The sequence below is a fragment of the Ranitomeya variabilis genome, chromosome 2 (genome assembly GCF_051348905.1).
Source record: "Ranitomeya variabilis isolate aRanVar5 chromosome 2, aRanVar5.hap1, whole genome shotgun sequence".
Taxonomy (NCBI): domain Eukaryota; kingdom Metazoa; phylum Chordata; class Amphibia; order Anura; family Dendrobatidae; genus Ranitomeya; species Ranitomeya variabilis.
In genome coordinates, this window is record NC_135233.1 from 419,497,247 (window position 1) to 419,520,857 (window position 23,611).

The 23,611-nt window shown below is 44.6% G+C and overlaps 1 protein-coding gene across 3 annotated transcripts in view; it reads right to left on the bottom strand.

Moving 5' to 3' along the window:
• PDE3B (phosphodiesterase 3B) overlaps positions 1 to 23,611 on the bottom strand; it is a 206,275-nt gene that overhangs the window by 34,609 nt on the left and 148,055 nt on the right. For all 3 annotated transcript variants that reach the window (XM_077286608.1, XM_077286607.1, XM_077286606.1), the window contains 2 exons: positions 6,920 to 7,062; positions 6,679 to 6,785 (listed from right to left, as the gene is read on the bottom strand). In XM_077286608.1, coding sequence (XP_077142723.1) covers positions 6,679 to 6,785; positions 6,920 to 7,062 — 250 coding nt within the window. The remainder of the gene's footprint in view (positions 1 to 6,678; positions 6,786 to 6,919; positions 7,063 to 23,611) is intronic.

Genomic DNA, 23,611 nt, shown 5'->3' on the forward strand with positions numbered 1-23,611 from the left:
AGGGAGTGATAGATTGCAGTCTCCTCCCCCAGTACTGGCTGATAACAGGGAGTAATAGCTTGCAGTCTCCTCCCCCAGTAATGGCTGATAACAGGGAGTAATAGATTGCAGTCTCCTCCCCCAGTACTGGCTGATAACAGGGAGTAATAGATTGCAGTCTCCTCCCCCAGTAATGGCTGATAACAGGGAGTAATAGATTGCAGTCTCCTCCCCCAGTAGTGGCTGATAACAGGGAGTAATAGATTGTAGTCTCCTCCCCCAGTACTGGCTGATAACAGGGAGTAATAGATTGCAGTCTCCTCCCCCAGTAGTGGCTGATAACAGGGAGTAATAGATTGTAGTCTCCTCCCCCAGTAGTGGCTGATAACAGGGAGTAATAGATTGCAGTCTCCTCCCCCAGTAATGGCTGATAACAGGGAGTAATAGAGTGGAGTCTCCTCCCCCAGTAGTGGCTGATAACAGGGAGTAATAGATTGCAGTCTCCTCCCCCAGTAATGGCTGATAACAGGGAGTAATAGATTGTAGTCTCCTCCCCCAGTAATGGCTGATAACAGGGAGTAATAGATTGCAGTCTCCTCCCCCAGTAATGGCTGATAACAGGGAGTAATAGATTGCAGTCTCCTCCCCCAGTAATGGCTGATAACAGGGAGTAATAGATTGCAGTCTCCTCCCCCAGTAATGGCTGATAACAGGGAGTAATAGATTGCAGTCTCCTCCCCCAGTAGTGGCTGATAACAGGGAGTAATAGATTGCAGTCTCCTCCCCCAGTAATGGCTGATAACAGGGAGTAATAGATTGCAGTCTCCTCCCCCAGTACTGGCTGATAACAGGGAGTAATAGATTGTAGTCTCCTCCCCCAGTAATGGCTGATAACAGGGAGTAATAGATTGCAGTCTCCTCCCCCAGTACTGGCTGATAACAGGGAGTAATAGTTTGCAGTCTCCTCCCCCAGTAGTGGCTGATAACAGGGAGTAATAGATTGCAGTCTCCTCCCCCAGTAATAGCTGATAACAGGGAGTAATAGATTGCAGTCTCCTCCCCCAGTAGTGGCTGATAACAGGGAGTAATAGATTGCAGTCTCCTCCCCCAGTAATGGCTGATAACAGGGAGTAATAGATTGCAGTCTCCTCCCCCAGTAGTGGCTGATAACAGGGAGTAATAGATTGCAGTCTCCTCCCCCAGTAATGGCTGATAACAGGGAGTAATAGATGGAGTCTCCTCCCCCAGTAATGGCTGATAACAGGGAGTAATAGATTGCAGTCTCCTCCCCCAGTAATAGCTGATAACAGGGAGTAATAGATGTAGTCTCCTCCCCCAGTAGTGGCTGATAACAGGGAGTGATAGATTGCAGTCTCCTCCCCCAGTACTGGCTGATAACAGGGAGTAATAGCTTGCAGTCTCCTCCCCCAGTAATGGCTGATAACAGGGAGTAATAGATTGCAGTCTCCTCCCCCAGTACTGGCTGATAACAGGGAGTAATAGATTGCAGTCTCCTCCCCCAGTAATGGCTGATAACAGGGAGTAATAGATTGCAGTCTCCTCCCCCAGTAGTGGCTGATAACAGGGAGTAATAGATTGTAGTCTCCTCCCCCAGTACTGGCTGATAACAGGGAGTAATAGATTGCAGTCTCCTCCCCCAGTAGTGGCTGATAACAGGGAGTAATAGATTGTAGTCTCCTCCCCCAGTAGTGGCTGATAACAGGGAGTAATAGATTGCAGTCTCCTCCCCCAGTAATGGCTGATAACAGGGAGTAATAGAGTGGAGTCTCCTCCCCCAGTAGTGGCTGATAACAGGGAGTAATAGATTGCAGTCTCCTCCCCCAGTAATGGCTGATAACAGGGAGTAATAGATTGTAGTCTCCTCCCCCAGTAATGGCTGATAACAGGGAGTAATAGATTGCAGTCTCCTCCCCCAGTAATGGCTGATAACAGGGAGTAATAGATTGCAGTCTCCTCCCCCAGTAATGGCTGATAACAGGGAGTAATAGATTGCAGTCTCCTCCCCCAGTAGTGGCTGATAACAGGGAGTAATAGATTGCAGTCTCCTCCCCCAGTAATGGCTGATAACAGGGAGTAATAGATTGCAGTCTCCTCCCCCAGTAGTGGCTGATAACAGGGAGTAATAGATGGAGTCTCCTCCCCCAGTAATGGCTGATAACAGGGAGTAATAGATTGCAGTCTCCTCCCCCAGTAATGGCTGATAACAGGGAGTAATAGATTGCAGTCTCCTCCCCCAGTAATGGCTGATAACAGGGAGTAATAGATTGGAGTCTCCTCCCCCAGTAATGGCTGATAACAGGGAGTAATAGATTGGAGTCTCCTCCCCCAGTAATGGCTGATAACAGGGAGTAATAGATGGAGTCTCCTCCCCCAGTAATGGCTGATAACAGGGAGCAATAGATTGCAGTCTCCTCCCCCAGTAGTGGCTGATAACAGGGAGTGATAGATTGCAGTCTCCTCCCCCAGTAATGGCTGATAACAGGGAGTAATAGATTGCAGTCTCCTCCCCCAGTAATGGCTGATAACAGGGAGTAATAGATTGTAGTCTCCTCCCCCAGTACTGGCTGATAACAGGGAGTAATAGATGGAGTCTCCTCCCCCAGTAGTGGCTGATAACAGGGAGTAATAGATTGGAGTCTCCTCCCCCAGTAGTGGCTGATAACAGGGAGTAATAGATTGCAGTCTCCTCCCCCAGTAATGGCTGATAACAGGGAGTAATAGATTGCAGTCTCCTCCCCCAGTACTGGCTGATAACAGGGAGTAATAGATGGAGTCTCCTCCCCCAGTAATGGCTGATAACAGGGAGTAATAGATTGCAGTCTCCTCCCCCAGTAATGGCTGATAACAGGGAGTAATAGATGTAGTCTCCTCCCCCAGTAGTGGCTGATAACAGGGAGTGATAGATTGCAGTCTCCTCCCCCAGTAATGGCTGATAACAGGGAGTAATAGATTGTAGTCTCCTCCCCCAGTAGTGGCTGATAACAGGGAGTAATAGATTGCAGTCTCCTCCCCCAGTAATGGCTGATAACAGGGAGTAATAGATTGTAGTCTCCTCCCCCAGTAGTGGCTGATAACAGGGAGTAATAGATTGCAGTCTCCTCCCCCAGTAGTGGCTGATAACAGGGAGTAATAGATTGTAGTCTCCTCCCCCAGTAGTGGCTGATAACAGGGAGTAATAGATTGCAGTCTCCTCCCCCAGTAATGGCTGATAACAGGGAGTAATAGACTGCAGTCTCCTCCCCCAGTACTGGCTGATAACAGGGAGTAATAGATTGGAGTCTCCTCCCCCAGTAATGGCTGATAACAGGGAGTAATAGATTGCAGTCTCCTCCCCCAGTAATGGCTGATAACAGGGAGTAATAGATGGAGTCTCCTCCCCCAGTAATGGCTGATAACAGGGAGTAATAGATTGTAGTCTCCTCCCCCAGTAGTGGCTGATAACAGGGAGTAATAGATTGCAGTCTCCTCCCCCAGTAGTGGCTGATAACAGGGAGTAATAGATTGCAGTCTCCTCCCCCAGTAGTGGCTGATAACAGGGAGTAATAGATTGCAGTCTCCTCCCCCAGTAGTGGCTGATAACAGGGAGTAATAGATTGCAGTCTCCTCCCCCAGTAATGGCTGATAACAGGGAGTAATAGATTGGAGTCTCCTCCCCCAGTAGTGGCTGATAACAGGGAGTAATAGATTGTAGTCTCCTCCCCCAGTAGTGGCTGATAACAGGGAGTAATAGATTGGAGTCTCCTCCCCCAGTAATGGCTGATAACAGGGAGTAATAGATTGCAGTCTCCTCCCCCAGTAGTGGCTGATAACAGGGAGTAATAGATTGCAGTCTCCTCCCCCAGTAATAGCTGATAACAGGGAGTAATAGATTGGAGTCTCCTCCCCCAGTAGTGGCTGATAACAGGGAGTAATAGATTGGAGTCTCCTCCCCCAGTAGTGGCTGATAACAGGGAGTAATAGATTGGAGTCTCCTCCCCCAGTAATGGCTGATAACAGGGAGTAATAGATGGAGTCTCCTCCCCCAGTAATGGCTGATAACAGGGAGCAATAGATTGCAGTCTCCTCCCCCAGTAGTGGCTGATAACAGGGAGTGATAGATTGCAGTCTCCTCCCCCAGTAATGGCTGATAACAGGGAGTAATAGATTGCAGTCTCCTCCCCCAGTAATGGCTGATAACAGGGAGTAATAGATTGTAGTCTCCTCCCCCAGTACTGGCTGATAACAGGGAGTAATAGATGGAGTCTCCTCCCCCAGTAGTGGCTGATAACAGGGAGTAATAGATTGGAGTCTCCTCCCCCAGTAGTGGCTGATAACAGGGAGTAATAGATTGCAGTCTCCTCCCCCAGTAATGGCTGATAACAGGGAGTAATAGATTGCAGTCTCCTCCCCCAGTACTGGCTGATAACAGGGAGTAATAGATGGAGTCTCCTCCCCCAGTAATGGCTGATAACAGGGAGTAATAGATTGCAGTCTCCTCCCCCAGTAATGGCTGATAACAGGGAGTAATAGATGTAGTCTCCTCCCCCAGTAGTGGCTGATAACAGGGAGTGATAGATTGCAGTCTCCTCCCCCAGTAATGGCTGATAACAGGGAGTAATAGATTGTAGTCTCCTCCCCCAGTAGTGGCTGATAACAGGGAGTAATAGATTGCAGTCTCCTCCCCCAGTAATGGCTGATAACAGGGAGTAATAGATTGTAGTCTCCTCCCCCAGTAGTGGCTGATAACAGGGAGTAATAGATTGCAGTCTCCTCCCCCAGTAGTGGCTGATAACAGGGAGTAATAGATTGTAGTCTCCTCCCCCAGTAGTGGCTGATAACAGGGAGTAATAGATTGCAGTCTCCTCCCCCAGTAATGGCTGATAACAGGGAGTAATAGACTGCAGTCTCCTCCCCCAGTACTGGCTGATAACAGGGAGTAATAGATTGGAGTCTCCTCCCCCAGTAATGGCTGATAACAGGGAGTAATAGATTGCAGTCTCCTCCCCCAGTAATGGCTGATAACAGGGAGTAATAGATGGAGTCTCCTCCCCCAGTAATGGCTGATAACAGGGAGTAATAGATTGTAGTCTCCTCCCCCAGTAGTGGCTGATAACAGGGAGTAATAGATTGCAGTCTCCTCCCCCAGTAGTGGCTGATAACAGGGAGTAATAGATTGCAGTCTCCTCCCCCAGTAGTGGCTGATAACAGGGAGTAATAGATTGCAGTCTCCTCCCCCAGTAGTGGCTGATAACAGGGAGTAATAGATTGCAGTCTCCTCCCCCAGTAATGGCTGATAACAGGGAGTAATAGATTGGAGTCTCCTCCCCCAGTAGTGGCTGATAACAGGGAGTAATAGATTGTAGTCTCCTCCCCCAGTAGTGGCTGATAACAGGGAGTAATAGATTGGAGTCTCCTCCCCCAGTAATGGCTGATAACAGGGAGTAATAGATTGGAGTCTCCTCCCCCAGTAGTGGCTGATAACAGGGAGTAATAGATTGGAGTCTCCTCCCCCAGTAGTGGCTGATAACAGGGAGCAATAGATTGCAGTCTCCTCCCCCAGTACTGGCTGATAACAGGGAGTAATAGATTGGAGTCTCCTCCCCCAGTAGTGGCTGATAACAGGGAGCAATAGACTGCAGTCTCCTCCCCCAGTACTGGCTGATAACAGGGAGTAATAGATTGGAGTCTCCTCCCCCAGTAGTGGCTGATAACAGGGAGCAATAGACTGCAGTCTCCTCCCCCAGTACTGGCTGATAACAGGGAGTAATAGATTGGAGTCTCCTCCCCCAGTAGTGGCTGATAACAGGGAGCAATAGACTGCTCACTCTCCCGCTTACAGCCTGCTCTTATATTGCTCACCGCACTAAGGTACCTTCACACGAAGCGACGCTGCAGCGATAGCGACAACGCTGTCGATCGCTGCAGCGTCGCTGTTTGGTCGCTGGAGAGCTGTCACACAGACCGCTCTCCAGCGATCAACGATGCCGAGGTCCCCTGGTAACCAGGGTAAACATCGGGTAACTAAGCGCAGGGCCGCGCTTAGTAACCCGATGTTTACCCTGGTTACCAGCGTAAAATCTAAAAAAAACAAACAGCACATACTTACATTCACGTCCCCCTGCGTCCACTTCCTGACTGACTGAGCGCCGTACAGTGAGAGCAGAGCGGTGACGTCACCGCTGTGCTGCTTTCACTTTCACTTTGCGGCGCTGAGTCAGAGGAGGAAGCAGACTGCAGGGGACGCAATGTGAGTATGTGCTGTTTGTTTTTTTTACATTTTACGCTAGTAACCAGGGTAAACATCGGGTAACTAAGCGCGGCCCTGCGCTTAGTAACCCGATGTTTACCCTGGTTACCAGTGTAAAATATCGCTGGTATCGTTGCTTTTGCTTTCAAACACAACGATACACAGCGATCGGACGACCAAATAAAGTTCTGGACTTTATTCAGCGACCAGCGACATCACAGCAGGATCCTGATCGCTGCTGCGTGTCAAACGAAACGATATCGCTAGCGAGGACGCTGCAACGTCACGGATTGCTAGCGATATCGTTATAATGTCGTTTCGTGTGAAGGTACCTTAATACATTGTTGCAATCTCTGGAAGTTTCTGATTACAGAGAGATCTTCAAAATAGTGAAACACACAAAATCTATTAACCAGATGTCAAATCACTTGTGACTGACACATGCCGCTTACCAGCTCTCCGGGTGCCCATGTGGGGGGTCAGAGTGACGGACGACGACCTCTGCTTTGGTATTGTCAGCAGGTTGGAGCTGAAAGGTCCATTGGGATAAGGTCCTTGGCTACAAAAAACATCACTGAGTGACAATGGCCGAGAGTGGATACATTGTATAACATCTGCAGGGGAACAGATGAGGAGCTCTGTCGCCATCTGCTGCTGAAGAGGGGGCACTGCAGCCCTGTACACGAATCTCACCTTGCTGTGCTGTAATCCGGGTGGGCTCTCTTCCCGTTACTTCTTTCCCACCTGGAAGACGCCAGCTCCATGGGCGGAAGAGCGGACGCTCCAGAACACCTGCGTAACTGAGGGGTGGGCAAACTGCTGCGACTGGTCAACCCCTAGAGAAGAAAAAAGGACAGTAACTTCAGGAAGAGAACTACAAATCCAAGAATACTCAGAACTGACCCCACAGAAAGCAGTCACCCAACTGTTCTATGTAACTACATGTCATGTGAGAGGTAACAGCCACCCTCTTATAACGCTCCAGTACTGATATAACCCCCAGACATTACATGTGACTGATACCAGCCCCTCTTATAACGCTCCAGTACTGATATAACCCCAAGACATTACACCATATGTGACTGATATCAGCCCCTCTTATAATGCTCCAGTACTGATATAACCCCCAGACATTACACCATATGTGACGGATATCAGCCCCTCTTATAACGCTCCAGTACTGATATAACCTCCAGACATTACACCATTTGTGACTGATATCAGCCTCTCTTATAACGCTCCAGTACTGATATAACCCCCAGACATTACACCATTTGTGACTGATATCAGCCCCTCTAATAACGCTCCAGTACGGATATAACCTCCAGACATTACACCATATGTGACTGATATCAGCCTCTCTTATAACGCTCCAGTACTGATATAACCTCCAGACATTACACCATATGTGACTGATATCATCCCCTCTTATAACGCTCCAGTACTGATATAACCCCAAGACATTACACCATATGTGACTGATATCAGCCCCTCTTATAACGCTCCAGTACTTATATAACCTCCAGACATTACACCATATGTGACTGATATCAGCCCCTCTTATAACGCTCCAGTACTGATATAACCCCCAGACATTACACCATTTGTGACTGATATCAGCCTCTCTTATAACGCTCCAGTACGGATATAACCTCCAGACATTACACCATATGTGACTGATATTAGCCCCTCTAATAACGCTCCAGTACTGATATAACCTCCAGACATTACACCATATGTGACTGATATCATCCCCTCTTATAACGCTCCAGTACTGATATAACCTCCAGACATTACACCTTATGTGACTGATATCAGCCCCTCTTATAATGCTCCAATACTGATATAACCTCCAGACATTACACCATATGTGACTGATATCAGCCCCTCTTCTAACGCTCCAATACTGATATAACCTCCAGACATTACACCATATGTGACTGATATCAGCCCCTCTTATAACGCTCCAGTACTGATATAACCTCCAGACATTACACCATATGTGACTGATATCAGCCCCTCTTATAACGCCCCAGTACTAATATAACCTCCAGACATTACACCATATGTGACTGATATCAGCCCCTCTTATAACGCTCCAGTACTGATATAACCCCCAGACATTACACCATTTGTGACTGATATCAGCCCCTCTTATAACGCTCCAGTACTGATATAACCCCCAGACATTACACCATATGTGACTGATATCAGCCCCTCTTATAACGCTCCAGTACTGGTATAACCTCCAGACATTACACCATTTGTGACTGATATCAGCCCCTCTTATAACGCTCCAGTACTGATATAACCTCCAGACATTACACCATTTGTGACTGATATCAGCCCCTCTTATAACGCTCCAGTACTGGTATAACCTCCAGACATTACACCATATGTGACTGATATCAGCCCCTCTTATATCGCTCCAGTACTGATATAACCCCCAGACATTACACCATTTGTGACTGATATCAGCCCCTCTTATAACACTCCAGTACTGATATAACCCCCAGACATTACACCATATGTGACTGATATCAGCCCCTCTTATACCGCTCCAGTACTGATATAACCCCCCAGTACTGATATAACCCCCAGACATTACACCATGTGACTGATATCAGCTCCTCTTATACCGCTCCAGTACTGATATAACCCCCCAGTACTGATATAACCCCCAGACATTACACCATATGTGACTGATATCAGCCCCTCTTATACCGCTCCAGTACTGATATAACCCCCCAGTACTGATATAACCCCCAGACATTACACCATATGTGACTGATATCAGCCCCTCTTATAACGCTCCAGTACTGATATAACCTCCAGACATTACACCATTTGTGACTGTTATCAGCCCCTCTTATGACGCTACAGTACTGATATAACCTCCAGACATTACACCATATGTGACTGATATCAGCCCCTCTTATAACGCTCCAGTACTGATATAACCTCCAGACATTACACCATATGTGACTGATATTAGCCCCTCTTATAACTCTCCAGTACTGATATAACCCCCAGACATTACACCATTTGTGACTGATATCAGCCCCTCTTATACCGCTCCAGTACTGATATAACCCCCAGACATTACACCATATGTGACTGATATCAGCCCCTCTTATAACGCTCCAGTACTGATATAACCTCCAGACATTACACCATATGTGACTGATATCAGCCTCTCTTATAACGCTCCAGTACTGATATAACCTCCAGACATTACACCATATGTGACTGATATCAGCCCCTCTTATAGCGCTCCAGTACTGATATAACCCCCAGACATTACACCATATGTGACTGATATCAGCCCCTCTTATAACGCTCCAGTACTGATATAACCTCCAGACATTACACCATTTGTGACTGATATCAGCCCCTCTTATAACGCTCCAGTACTGATATAACCCCCAGACATTACACCATATGTGACTGATATCAGCCCCTCTTATAATGCTCCAGTACTGATATAACCTCCAGACATTACACCATATGTGACTGATATCAGCCCCTCTTATAACGCTCCAGTACTGATATAACCCCTAGACATTACACCATATGTGACTGATATCAGCCCCTCTTATAACGCTCCAGTACTGATATAACCTTCAGACATTACACCATATGTGACTGATATCAGCCCCTCTTATAACGCTCCAGTACTGATATAACCTCCAGACATTACACCATATGTGACTGATATCAGCCCCTCTTATAACGCTCCAGTACTGATATAACCTCCAGACATTACACCATATGTGACTGATATCAGCCCCTATTATAACGCTCCAGTACTGGTATAACCTCCAGAGATTAAACCATTTGTGACTGATATCAGCCCCTCTTATAACGCTCCAGTACTGATATAACCCCCAGACATTACACCATATGTGACTGATATCAGCACCTCTTATAACGCTCCAGTACTGGTATAACCTCCAGACATTACATCATATGTGACTGATATCAGCCCTCTTATACCGCTCCAGTACTGATATAACCTCCAGACATTACACCATATGTGACTGATATCAGCCCCTCTTATAACGCTCCAGTACTGGTATAACCTCCAGACATTACACCATATGTGACTGATATCAGCCTCTCTTATAACGCTCCAGTACTGATATAACCTCCAGACATTACACCATATGTGACTGATATCAGCCCCTCTTATAGCGCTCCAGTACTGATATAACCCCCAGACATTACACCATATGTGACTGATATCAGCCCCTCTTATAACGCTCCAGTACTGATATAACCTCCAGACATTACACCATTTGTGACTGATATCAGCCCCTCTTATAACGCTCCAGTACTGATATAACCCCCAGACATTACACCATATGTGACTGATATCAGCCCCTCTTATAATGCTCCAGTACTGATATAACCTCCAGACATTACACCATATGTGACTGATATCAGCCCCTCTTATAACGCTCCAGTACTGATATAACCCCTAGACATTACACCATATGTGACTGATATCAGCCCCTCTTATAACGCTCCAGTACTGATATAACCTCCAGACATTACACCATATGTGACTGATATCAGCCCCTCTTATAACGCTCCAGTACTGATATAACCTCCAGACATTACACCATATGTGACTGATATCAGCCCCTCTTATAACGCTCCAGTACTGATATAACCTCCAGACATTACACCATATGTGACTGATATCAGCCCCTCTTATAACGCTCCAGTACTGATATAACCTCCAGACATTACACCATATGTGACTGATATCAGCCCCTATTATAACGCTCCAGTACTGGTATAACCTCCAGAGATTAAACCATTTGTGACTGATATCAGCCCCTCTTATAACGCTCCAGTACTGATATAACCCCCAGACATTACACCATATGTGACTGATATCAGCACCTCTTATAACGCTCCAGTACTGGTATAACCTCCAGACATTACATCATATGTGACTGATATCAGCCCTCTTATACCGCTCCAGTACTGATATAACCTCCAGACATTACACCATATGTGACTGATATCAGCCCCTCTTATAATGCTCCAGTACTGATATAACCCCCAGACATTACACCATATGTGACTGATATCAGCCCCTCTTATAACGCTCCAGTACTGGTATAACCTCCAGACATTACATCATATGTGACTGATATCAGCCCTCTTATACCGCTCCAGTACTGATATAACCCCCAGACATTACACCATATGTGACTGATATCAGCCCCTCTTATACAGCTCCAGTACTGATATAACCTCCAGACATTACATCATGTGTGACTGATATCAGCCCTCTTATAATGCTCCAGTACTGATATAACCCCCAGACATTACACCATATGTGACTGATATCAGCCCCTCTTATAACGCTCCAGTACTGATATAACCTCCAGACATTACACCATATGTGACTGATATCAGCCCCTCTTATAATGCCCCAGTACTGGTATAACCTCCAGACATTACACCATTTGTGACTGACATCAGCCCCTCTTATAACGCTCCAGTACTGGTATAACCTCCAGACATTACACCATATGTGACTGATATCAGCCCCTCTTATACCGCTCCAGTACTGATATAACCTCCAGACATTACACCATATGTGACTGATATCAGCCCCTCTTATAACGCTCCAGTACTGATATAACCCCCAGACATTACACCATATGTGACTGATATCAGTCCCTCTTATAACACTCCAGTACTGATATAACACCCAGACATTACATCATATGTGACTGATATCAGCCCCTCTTATAGCGCCCCAGTACTGATATAACCTCCAGACATTACACCATATGTGACTGATATCAGTCCCTCTTATAACACTCCAGTACTGATATAACACCCAGACATTACATCATATGTGACTGATATCAGCCCTCTTATACCGCTCCAGTACTGATATAACCCCCAGACATTACACCATATGTGACTGATATCAGCCCCTCTTATAACGCTCCAGTACTGATATAACCCCCAGACATTACACCATATGTGACTGATATCAGCCCCTCTTATAACGCTCCAGTACTGATATAACCCCCCAGTACTGATATAACCCCCAGACATTACACCATATGTGACTGATATCAGCCCCTCTTATAACGCTCCAGTACTGGTATAACCTCCAGACATTACATCATATGTGACTGATATCAGCCCTCTTATACCGCTCCAGTACTGGTATAACCTCCAGACATTACATCATATGTGACTGATATCAGCCCTCTTATACCGCTCCAGTACTGATATAACCTCCAGACATTACACCATATGTGACTGATATCAGCCCCTCTTATAACGCTCCAGTACTGATATAACCCCCAGACATTACACCATTTGTGACTGATATCAGCCCCTCTAATAACGCTCCAGTACGGATATAACCTCCAGACATTACACCATATGTGACTGATATTAGCCCCTCTTATAACGCTACAGTACTGATATAACCTCCAGACATTACACCATATGTGACTGATATTAGCCCCTCTTATAACTCTCCAGTACTGATATAACCCCCAGACATTACATCATTTGTGACGGATATCAGCCCCTCTTATAACGCTCCAGTACTGATATAACCCCCAGACATTACACCATATGTGACTGATATCAGCCCCTCTTATAACGCTCCAGTACTGATATAACCTCCAGACATTACACCATATGTGACTGATATCAGCCCCTCTTATAACGCTCCAGTACTGATATAACCCCCAGACATTACACCATATGTGACTGATATCAGCCCCTCTTATAACGCTCCAGTACTGATATAACCCCCAGACATTACACCATATGTGACTGATATCAGCCCCTCTTATAATGCTCCAGTACTGATATAACCTCCAGACATTACACCATATGTGACTGATATCAGCCCCTCTTATAACGCTCCAGTACTGATATAACCCCTAGACATTACACCATATGTGACTGATATCAGCCCCTCTTATAACGCTCCAGTACTGGTATAACCTCCAGACATTAAACCATTTGTGACTGATATCAGCCCCTCTTATACCGCTCCAGTACTGATATAACCTCCAGACATTACATCATATGTGACTGATATCAGCCCCTCTTATAACGCTCCAGTACTGGTATAACCTCCAGACATTACACCATTTGTGACTGATATCAGCCCCTCTTATAACGCTCCAGTACTGGTATAACCTCCAGACATTACACCATTTGTGACTGATATCAGCCCCTCTTATAACGCTCCAGTACTGATATAACCCCCAGACATTACACCATTTGTGACTGATATCAGCCCCTCTTATAACGCTACAGTACTGATATAACCTCCAGACATTACACCATATGTGACTGATATTAGCCCCTCTTATAACTCTCCAGTACTGATATAACCCCCAGACATTACACCATTTGTGACTGATATCAGCCCCTCTTATAACGCTCCAGTACTGATATAACCCCCAGACATTACACCATATGTGACTGATATCAGCCCCTCTTATACCGCTCCAGTACTGATATAACCCCCAGACATTACACCATATGTGACTGATATCAGCCCCTCTTATAACGCTCCAGTACTGATATAACCTCCAGACATTACACCATATGTGACTGATATCAGCCCCTCTTATAACGCTCCAGTACTGATATAACCCCCAGACATTACACCATATGTGACTGATATCAGCCCCTCTTATAACGCTCCAGTACTGATATAACCCCCAGACATTACACCATATGTGACTGATATCAGCCCCTCTTATAACGCTCCAGTACTGATATAACCTCCAGACATTACACCATTTGTGACTGATATCAGCCCCTCTTATAATGCTCCAGTACTGATATAACCCCCAGACATTACACCATATGTGACTGATATCAGCCCCTCTTATAATGCTCCAGTACTGATATAACCTCCAGACATTACACCACATGTGACTGATATCAGCCCCTCTTATAACGCTCCAGTACTGATATAACCCCTAGACATTACACCATATGTGACTGATATCAGCCCCTCTTATAACGCTCCAGTACTGGTATAACCTCCAGACATTAAACCATTTGTGACTGATATCAGCCCCTCTTATAACGCTCCAGTACTGATATAACCCCCAGACATTTCACCATATGTGACTGATATCAGCCCCTCTTATAACGCTCCAGTACTGGTATAACCTCCAGACATTACATCATATGTGACTGATATCAGCCCTCTTATACCGCTCCAGTACTGATATAACCTCCAGACATTACACCATATGTGACTGATATCAGCCCCTCTTATACCGCTCCAGTACTGATATAACCTCCAGACATTACACCATATGTGACTGATATCAGCCCCTCTTATAACGCTCCAGTACTGATATAACCTCCAGACATTACACCATATGTGACTTGATATCAGCCCCTCTTATAACGCTCCAGTACTGGTATAACCTCCAGAGATTAAACCATTTGTGACTGATATCAGCCCCTCTTATAACGCTCCAGTACTGATATAACCCCCAGACATTACACCATATGTGACTGATATCAGCCCTCTTATACCGCTCCAGTACTGATATAACCTCCACACATTACACCATATGTGACTGATATCAGCCCCTCTTATAATGCTCCAGTACTGATATAACCCCCAGACATTACACCATATGTGACTGATATCAGCCCCTCTTATACCGCTCCAGTACTGATATAACCTCCAGACATTACACCATATGTGACTGATATCAGCCCCTCTTATACAGCTCCAGTACTGATATAACCTCCAGACATTACATCATGTGTGACTGATATCAGCCCTCTTATAATGCTCCAGTACTGATATAACCCCCAGACATTACACCATATGTGACTGATATCAGTCCCTCTTATAACACTCCAGTACTGATATAACCCCCAGACATTACATCATATGTGACTGATATCAGCCCCTCTTATAGCGCCCCAGTACTGATATAACCTCCAGACATTACATCATATGTGACTGATATCAGCCCCTCTTATAATGCTCCAGTACTGATATAACCTCCAGACATTACACCATATGTGACTGATATCAGCCCCTCTTATAACGCTCCAGTACTGATATAACCTCCAGACATTACATCATGTGTGACTGATATCAGCCCTCTTATAACGCTCCAGTACTGATATAACCCCCAGACATTACACCATATGTGACTGATATCAGCCCCTCTTATAACGCTCCAGTACTGATACAACCTCCAGACATTACACCATATGTGACTGATATCAGCCCCTCTTATAACGCTCCAGTACTGATATAACCTCCAGACATTACACCATATGTGACTGATATCAGCCCCTCTTATAACGCTCCAGTACTGATATAACCCCCAGACATTACACCATATGTGACTGATATCATCCCCTCTTATAACGCTCCAGTACTGGTATAACCTCCAGACATTACACTATATGTGACTGATATCAGCCCCTCTTATACCGCTCCAGTACGGATATAACCTCCAGACATTACACCATATGTGACTGATATCAGCCCTATTATAACGCTCCAGTACTGATATAACCCCCAGACATTACACCATATGTGACTGATATCAGCCCTCTTATAACGTTCCAGTACTGATATAACCTCCAGACATTACATCATGTGTGACTGATATCAGCCCTCTTATAATGCTCCAGTACTGATATAACCTCCAGACATTACACCATATGTGACTGATATAAGCCCTCTTATAACGCTCCAGTACTGATATAACCCCCAGACATTACACCATATGTGACTGATATCATCCCCTCTTATAACGCTCCAGTACTGGTATAACCTCCAGACATTACACCATATGTGACTGATATCAGCCCCTCTTATACCGCTCCAGTACTGATATAACCTCCAGACATTACACCATATGTGACTGATATCAGCCCTCTTATAACGCTCCAGTACTGATATAACCTCCAGACATTACACCATATGTGACTGATATCAGCCCTCTTATAACGCTCCAGTACTGATATAACCTCCAGACATTACACCATGTGACTGATATCAGCCCTCTTATAACGCTCCAGTACTGATATAACCTCCAGACATTACACCATATGTGACTGATATCATCCCCTCTTATAACGCTCCAGTACTGATATAACCTCCAGACATTACACCATATGTGACGGATATCAGCCCCTCTTATAACGCTCCAGTACTGATATAACCTCCAGACATTACACCATATGTGACTGATATCATCCCCTCTTATAACGCTCCAGTACTGGTATAACCTCCAGACATTACACCATATGTGACTGATATCTGCCCCGCTTATAACGCTCCAGTACTGGTATAACCTCCAGACATTACACCATATGTGACTGATATCAGCCCCTCTTATACCGCTCCAGTACTGATATAACCTCCAGACATTACACCATATGTGACTGATATCAGCCCTCTTATAACGCTCCAGTACTGATATAACCTCCAGACATTGCACCATATGTGACTGATATCAGACCCTCTTATAACGCTCCAGTACTGATATAACCCCCAGACATTACACCATATGTGACTGATACCAGCCCCTCTTATAACGCTCCAGTACTGATATAACCTCCAGACATTACACCATATGTGACTGATATCTGCCCCTCTTATAACGCTCCAGTACTGATATAACCTCCAGACATTACACCATATGTGACTGATATCTGCCCCTCTTATAACACTCCAGTAGTGATATAACCCCCAGACATTACATATGTGACTGATATCAGCCCCTCTTATAACACTCCAGTAGTGATATAACCCCCAGACATTACATATGTGACTGATATCTGCCCCTCTTATAACGCTCCAGTACTGATATAACACCCAGACATTACATCATATGTGACTGATATCAGCCACTCTTATAACGCTCCAGTACTGATATAACCCCCAGACATTACATCATATGTGACTGATATCAGCCCCTCTTATAGCGCCCCAGTACTGATATAACCTCCAGACATTACATCATGTGTGACTGATATCAGCCCCTCTTATAACGCTCCAGTACTGATATAACCTCCAGACATTACATCATGTGTGACTGATATCAGCCCTCTTATAACGCTCCAGTACTGATATAACCCCCAGACATTACACCATATGTGACTGATATCAGCCCCTCTTATAACGCTCCAGTACTGATACAACCTCCAGACATTACACCATATGTGACTGATATCAGCCCCTCTTATAACGCTCCAGTACTGATATAACCTCCAGACATTACACCATATGTGACTGATATCAGCCCCTCTTATAACGCTCCAGTACTGATATAACCCCCAGACATTACACCATATGTGACTGATATCAGCCCCTCTTATAACGCTCCAGTACTGATATAACCTCCAGACATTACACCATATGTCACTGATATCATCCCCTCTTATAACGCTCCAGTACTGATATAACCTCCAGACATTACACCATATGTGACTGATATCATCCCCTCTTATAACGCTCCAGTACTGGTATAACCTCCAGACATTACACCATATGTGACTGATATCAGCCCCTCTTATACCGCTCCAGTACTGATATAACCTCCAGACATTACACCATATGTGACTGATATCAGCCCTCTTATAACGCTCCAGTACTGATATAACCCCCAGACATTACACCATATGTGACTGATATCAGCCCCTCTTATAACGCTCCAGTACTGATATAACCCCAAGACATTACACCATATGTGACTGATATCAGCCCTCTTATAACGTTCCAGTACTGATATAACCTCCAGACATTACATCATGTGTGACTGATATCAGCCCTCTTATAATGCTCCAGTACTGATATAACCTCCAGACATTACACCATATGTGACTGATATAAGCCCTCTTATAACGCTCCAGTACTGATATAACCCCCAGACATTACACCATATGTGACTGATATCATCCCCTCTTATAACGCTCCAGGACTGATATAACCCCCAGACATTACATCATATGTGACTGATATCAGCCTCTCTTATAACGCTCCAGTACTGATATAACCTCCAGACATTACACCATATGTGACTGATATCAGCCCTCTTATAACGCTCCAGTACTGATATAACCTCCAGACATTACACCATATGTGACTGATATCAGCCCTCTTATAACGCTCCAGTACTGATATAACCTCCAGACATTACACCATGTGACTGATATCAGCCCTCTTATAACGCTCCAGTACTGATATAACCTCCAGACATTACACCATATGTGACTGATATCATCCCCTCTTATAACGCTCCAGTACTGATATAACCTCCAGACATTACACCATATGTGACGGATATCAGCCCCTCTTATAACGCTCCAGTACTGATATAACCTCCAGACATTACACCATATGTGACTGATATCATCCCCTCTTATAACGCTCCAGTACTGGTATAACCTCCAGACATTACACCATATGTGACTGATATCTGCCCCGCTTATAACGCTCCAGTACTGGTATAACCTCCAGACATTACACCATATGTGACTGATATCAGCCCCTCTTATACCGCTCCAGTACTGATATAACCTCCAGACATTACACCATATGTGACTGATATCAGCCCTCTTATAACACTCCAGTACTGATATAACCTCCAGACATTGCACCATATGTGACTGATATCAGACCCTCTTATAACGCTCCAGTACTGATATAACCCCCAGACATTACACCATATGTGACTGATACCAGCCCCTCTTATAACGCTCCAGTACTGATATAACCTCCAGACATTACACCATATGTGACTGATATCTGCCCCTCTTATAACGCTCCAGTACTGATATAACCTCCAGACATTACACCATATGTGACTGATATCTGCCCCTCTTATAACGCTCCAGTACTGATATAACCTCCAGACATTACATCATGTGTGACTGATATCGGCCCTCTTATAACGCTCCAGTACTGATATAACCTCCAGACATTACACCATTTGTGACTGATATCAGCCCCTCTTATAACGCTCCAGTACTGATATAACCTCCAGACATTACATATGTGACTGATATCAGCCCCTCTTATAACGCTCCAGTACTGATATAACCTCCAGACATTACACCATATGTGACTGATATCAGCCCCTCTTATAACGCTCCAGTACTGATATAACCTCCAGACATTACACCATATGTGACTGATATCATCCCCTCTTATAACGCTCCAGTACTGGTATAACCTCCAGACATTACACCATATGTGACTGATATCAGCCCCTCTTATACCGCTCCAGTACTGATATAACCTCCAGACATTACACCATAAGTGACTGATATCTGCCCCTCTTATAACACTCCAGTACTGATATAACCCCCAGACATTACATATGTGACTGATATCTGCCCCTCTTATAACACTCCAGTACTGATATATGGTGTAATGTCTGGAGGTTATATCAGTACTGGAGCGTTATAAGAGGGGCTGATATCAGTCACATATGGTGTAATGTCTGGAGGTTATATCAGTACTGGAGCGTTATAAGAGGGGCTGATATCAGTCACATATGGTGTAATGTCTGGAGGTTATATCAGTACTGGAGCGTTATAAGAGGGGATGATATCAGTCACATATGGTGTAATGTCTGGAGGTTATATCAGTACTGGAGCGTTATAAGAGGGCTGATATCAGTCACATATGGTGTAATATCTGGAGGTTATGTGACTGATATCAGCCCTCTTATAACGCTCCAGTACTGATATAACCTCCAGACATTACACCTTATGTGACTGATATCATCCCCTCTTATAACGCTCCAGTACTGGTATAACCTCCAGACATTACACCATATGTGACTGATATCAGCCCCTCTTATAACGCTCCAGTACTGATATAACCCCCAGACATTACACCATATGTGACTGATACCAGCCCCTCTTATAACGCTCCAGTACTGATATAACCTCCAGACATTACACCATATGTGACTGATATCTGCCCCTCTTATAACGCTCCAGTACTGATATAACCTCCAGACATTACACCATATGTGACTGATATCTGCCCCTCTTATAACACTCCAGTAGTGATATAACCCCCAGACATTACATATGTGACTGATATCAGCCCCTCTTATAACACTCCAGTAGTGATATAACCCCCAGACATTACATATGTGACTGATATCTGCCCCTCTTATAACGCTCCAGTACTGATATAACACCCAGACATTACATCATATGTGACTGATATCAGCCACTCTTATAACGCTCCAGTACTGATATAACCCCCAGACATTACATCATATGTGACTGATATCAGCCCCTCTTATAGCGCCCCAGTACTGATATAACCTCCAGACATTACATCATGTGTGACTGATATCAGCCCCTCTTATAACGCTCCAGTACTGATATAACCTCCAGACATTACATCATGTGTGACTGATATCAGCCCTCTTATAACGCTCCAGTACTGATATAACCCCCAGACATTACACCATATGTGACTGATATCAGCCCCTCTTATAACGCTCCAGTACTGATACAACCTCCAGACATTACACCATATGTGACTGATATCAGCCCCTCTTATAACGCTCCAGTACTGATATAACCTCCAGACATTACACCATATGTGACTGATATCAGCCCCTCTTATAACGCTCCAGTACTGATATAACCCCCAGACATTACACCATATGTGACTGATATCAGCCCCTCTTATAACGCTCCAGTACTGATATAACCTCCAGACATTACACCATATGTCACTGATATCATCCCCTCTTATAACGCTCCAGTACTGATATAACCTCCAGACATTACACCATATGTGACTGATATCATCCCCTCTTATAACGCTCCAGTACTGGTATAACCTCCAGACATTACACCATATGTGACTGATATCAGCCCCTCTTATACCGCTCCAGTACTGATATAACCTCCAGACACTACACCATATGTGACTGATATCAGCCCCTCTTATACCGCTCCAGTACTGATATAACCTCCAGACATTACACCATATGTGACTGATATCAGCCCTCTTATAACGCTCCAGTACTGATATAACCCCCAGACATTACACCATATGTGACTGATATCAGCCCCTCTTATAACGCTCCAGTACTGATATAACCCCAAGACATTACACCATATGTGACTGATATCAGCCCTCTTATAACGTTCCAGTACTGATATAACCTCCAGACATTACATCATGTGTGACTGATATCAGCCCTCTTATAATGCTCCAGTACTGATATAACCTCCAGACATTACACCATATGTGACTGATATAAGCCCTCTTATAACGCTCCAGTACTGATATAACCCCCAGACATTACACCATATGTGACTGATATCATCCCCTCTTATAACGCTCCAGGACTGATATAACCCCCAGACATTACATCATATGTGACTGATATCAGCCTCTCTTATAACGCTCCAGTACTGATATAACCTCCAGACATTACACCATATGTGACTGATATCAGCCCTCTTATAACGCTCCAGTACTGATATAACCTCCAGACATTACACCATATGTGACTGATATCAGCCCTCTTATAACGCTCCAGTACTGATATAACCTCCAGACATTACACCATGTGACTGATATCAGCCCTCTTATAACGCTCCAGTACTGATATAACCTCCAGACATTACACCATATGTGACTGATATCATCCCCTCTTATAACGCTCCAGTACTGATATAACCTCCAGACATTACACCATATGTGACGGATATCAGCCCCTCTTATAACGCTCCAGTACTGATATAACCTCCAGACATTACACCATATGTGACTGATATCATCCCCTCTTATAACGCTCCAGTACTGGTATAACCTCCAGACATTACACCATATGTGACTGATATCTGCCCCGCTTATAACGCTCCAGTACTGGTATAACCTCCAGACATTACACCATATGTGACTGATATCAGCCCCTCTTATACCGCTCCAGTACTGATATAACCTCCAGACATTACACCATATGTGACTGATATCAGCCCTCTTATAACACTCCAGTACTGATATAACCTCCAGACATTGCACCATATGTGACTGATATCAGACCCTCTTATAACGCTCCAGTACTGATATAACCCCCAGACATTACACCATATGTGACTGATACCAGCCCCTCTTATAACGCTCCAGTACTGATATAACCTCCAGACATTACACCATATGTGACTGATATCTGCCCCTCTTATAACGCTCCAGTACTGATATAACCTCCAGACATTACACCATATGTGACTGATATCTGCCCCTCTTATAACGCTCCAGTACTGATATAACCTCCAGACATTACATCATGTGTGACTGATATCGGCCCTCTTATAACGCTCCAGTACTGATATAACCTCCAGACATTACACCATTTGTGACTGATATCAGCCCCTCTTATAACGCTCCAGTACTGATATAACCTCCAGACATTACATATGTGACTGATATCAGCCCCTCTTATAACGCTCCAGTACTGATATAACCTCCAGACATTACACCATATGTGACTGATATCAGCCCCTCTTATAACGCTCCAGTACTGATATAACCTCCAGACATTACACCATATGTGACTGATATCATCCCCTCTTATAACGCTCCAGTACTGGTATAACCTCCAGACATTACACCATATGTGACTGATATCAGCCCCTCTTATACCGCTCCAGTACTGATATAACCTCCAGACATTACACCATAAGTGACTGATATCTGCCCCTCTTATAACACTCCAGTACTGATATAACCCCCAGACATTACATATGTGACTGATATCTGCCCCTCTTATAACACTCCAGTACTGATATATGGTGTAATGTCTGGAGGTTATATCAGTACTGGAGCGTTATAAGAGGGGCTGATATCAGTCACATATGGTGTAATGTCTGGAGGTTATATCAGTACTGGAGCGTTATAAGAGGGGCTGATATCAGTCACATATGGTGTAATGTCTGGAGGTTATATCAGTACTGGAGCGTTATAAGAGGGGATGATATCAGTCACATATGGTGTAATGTCTGGAGGTTATATCAGTACTGGAGCGTTATAAGAGGGCTGATATCAGTCACATATGGTGTAATATCTGGAGGTTATGTGACTGATATCAGCCCTCTTATAACGCTCCAGTACTGATATAACCTCCAGACATTACACCTTATGTGACTGATATCATCCCCTCTTATAACGCTCCAGTACTGGTATAACCTCCAGACATTACACCATATGTGACTGATATCAGCCCCTCTTATAACGCTCCAGTACTGATATAACCCCCAGACATTACACCATATGTGACTGATATCAGCCCCTCTTATAACGCTCCAGTACTGATATAACCTCCAGACATTACACCATATGTG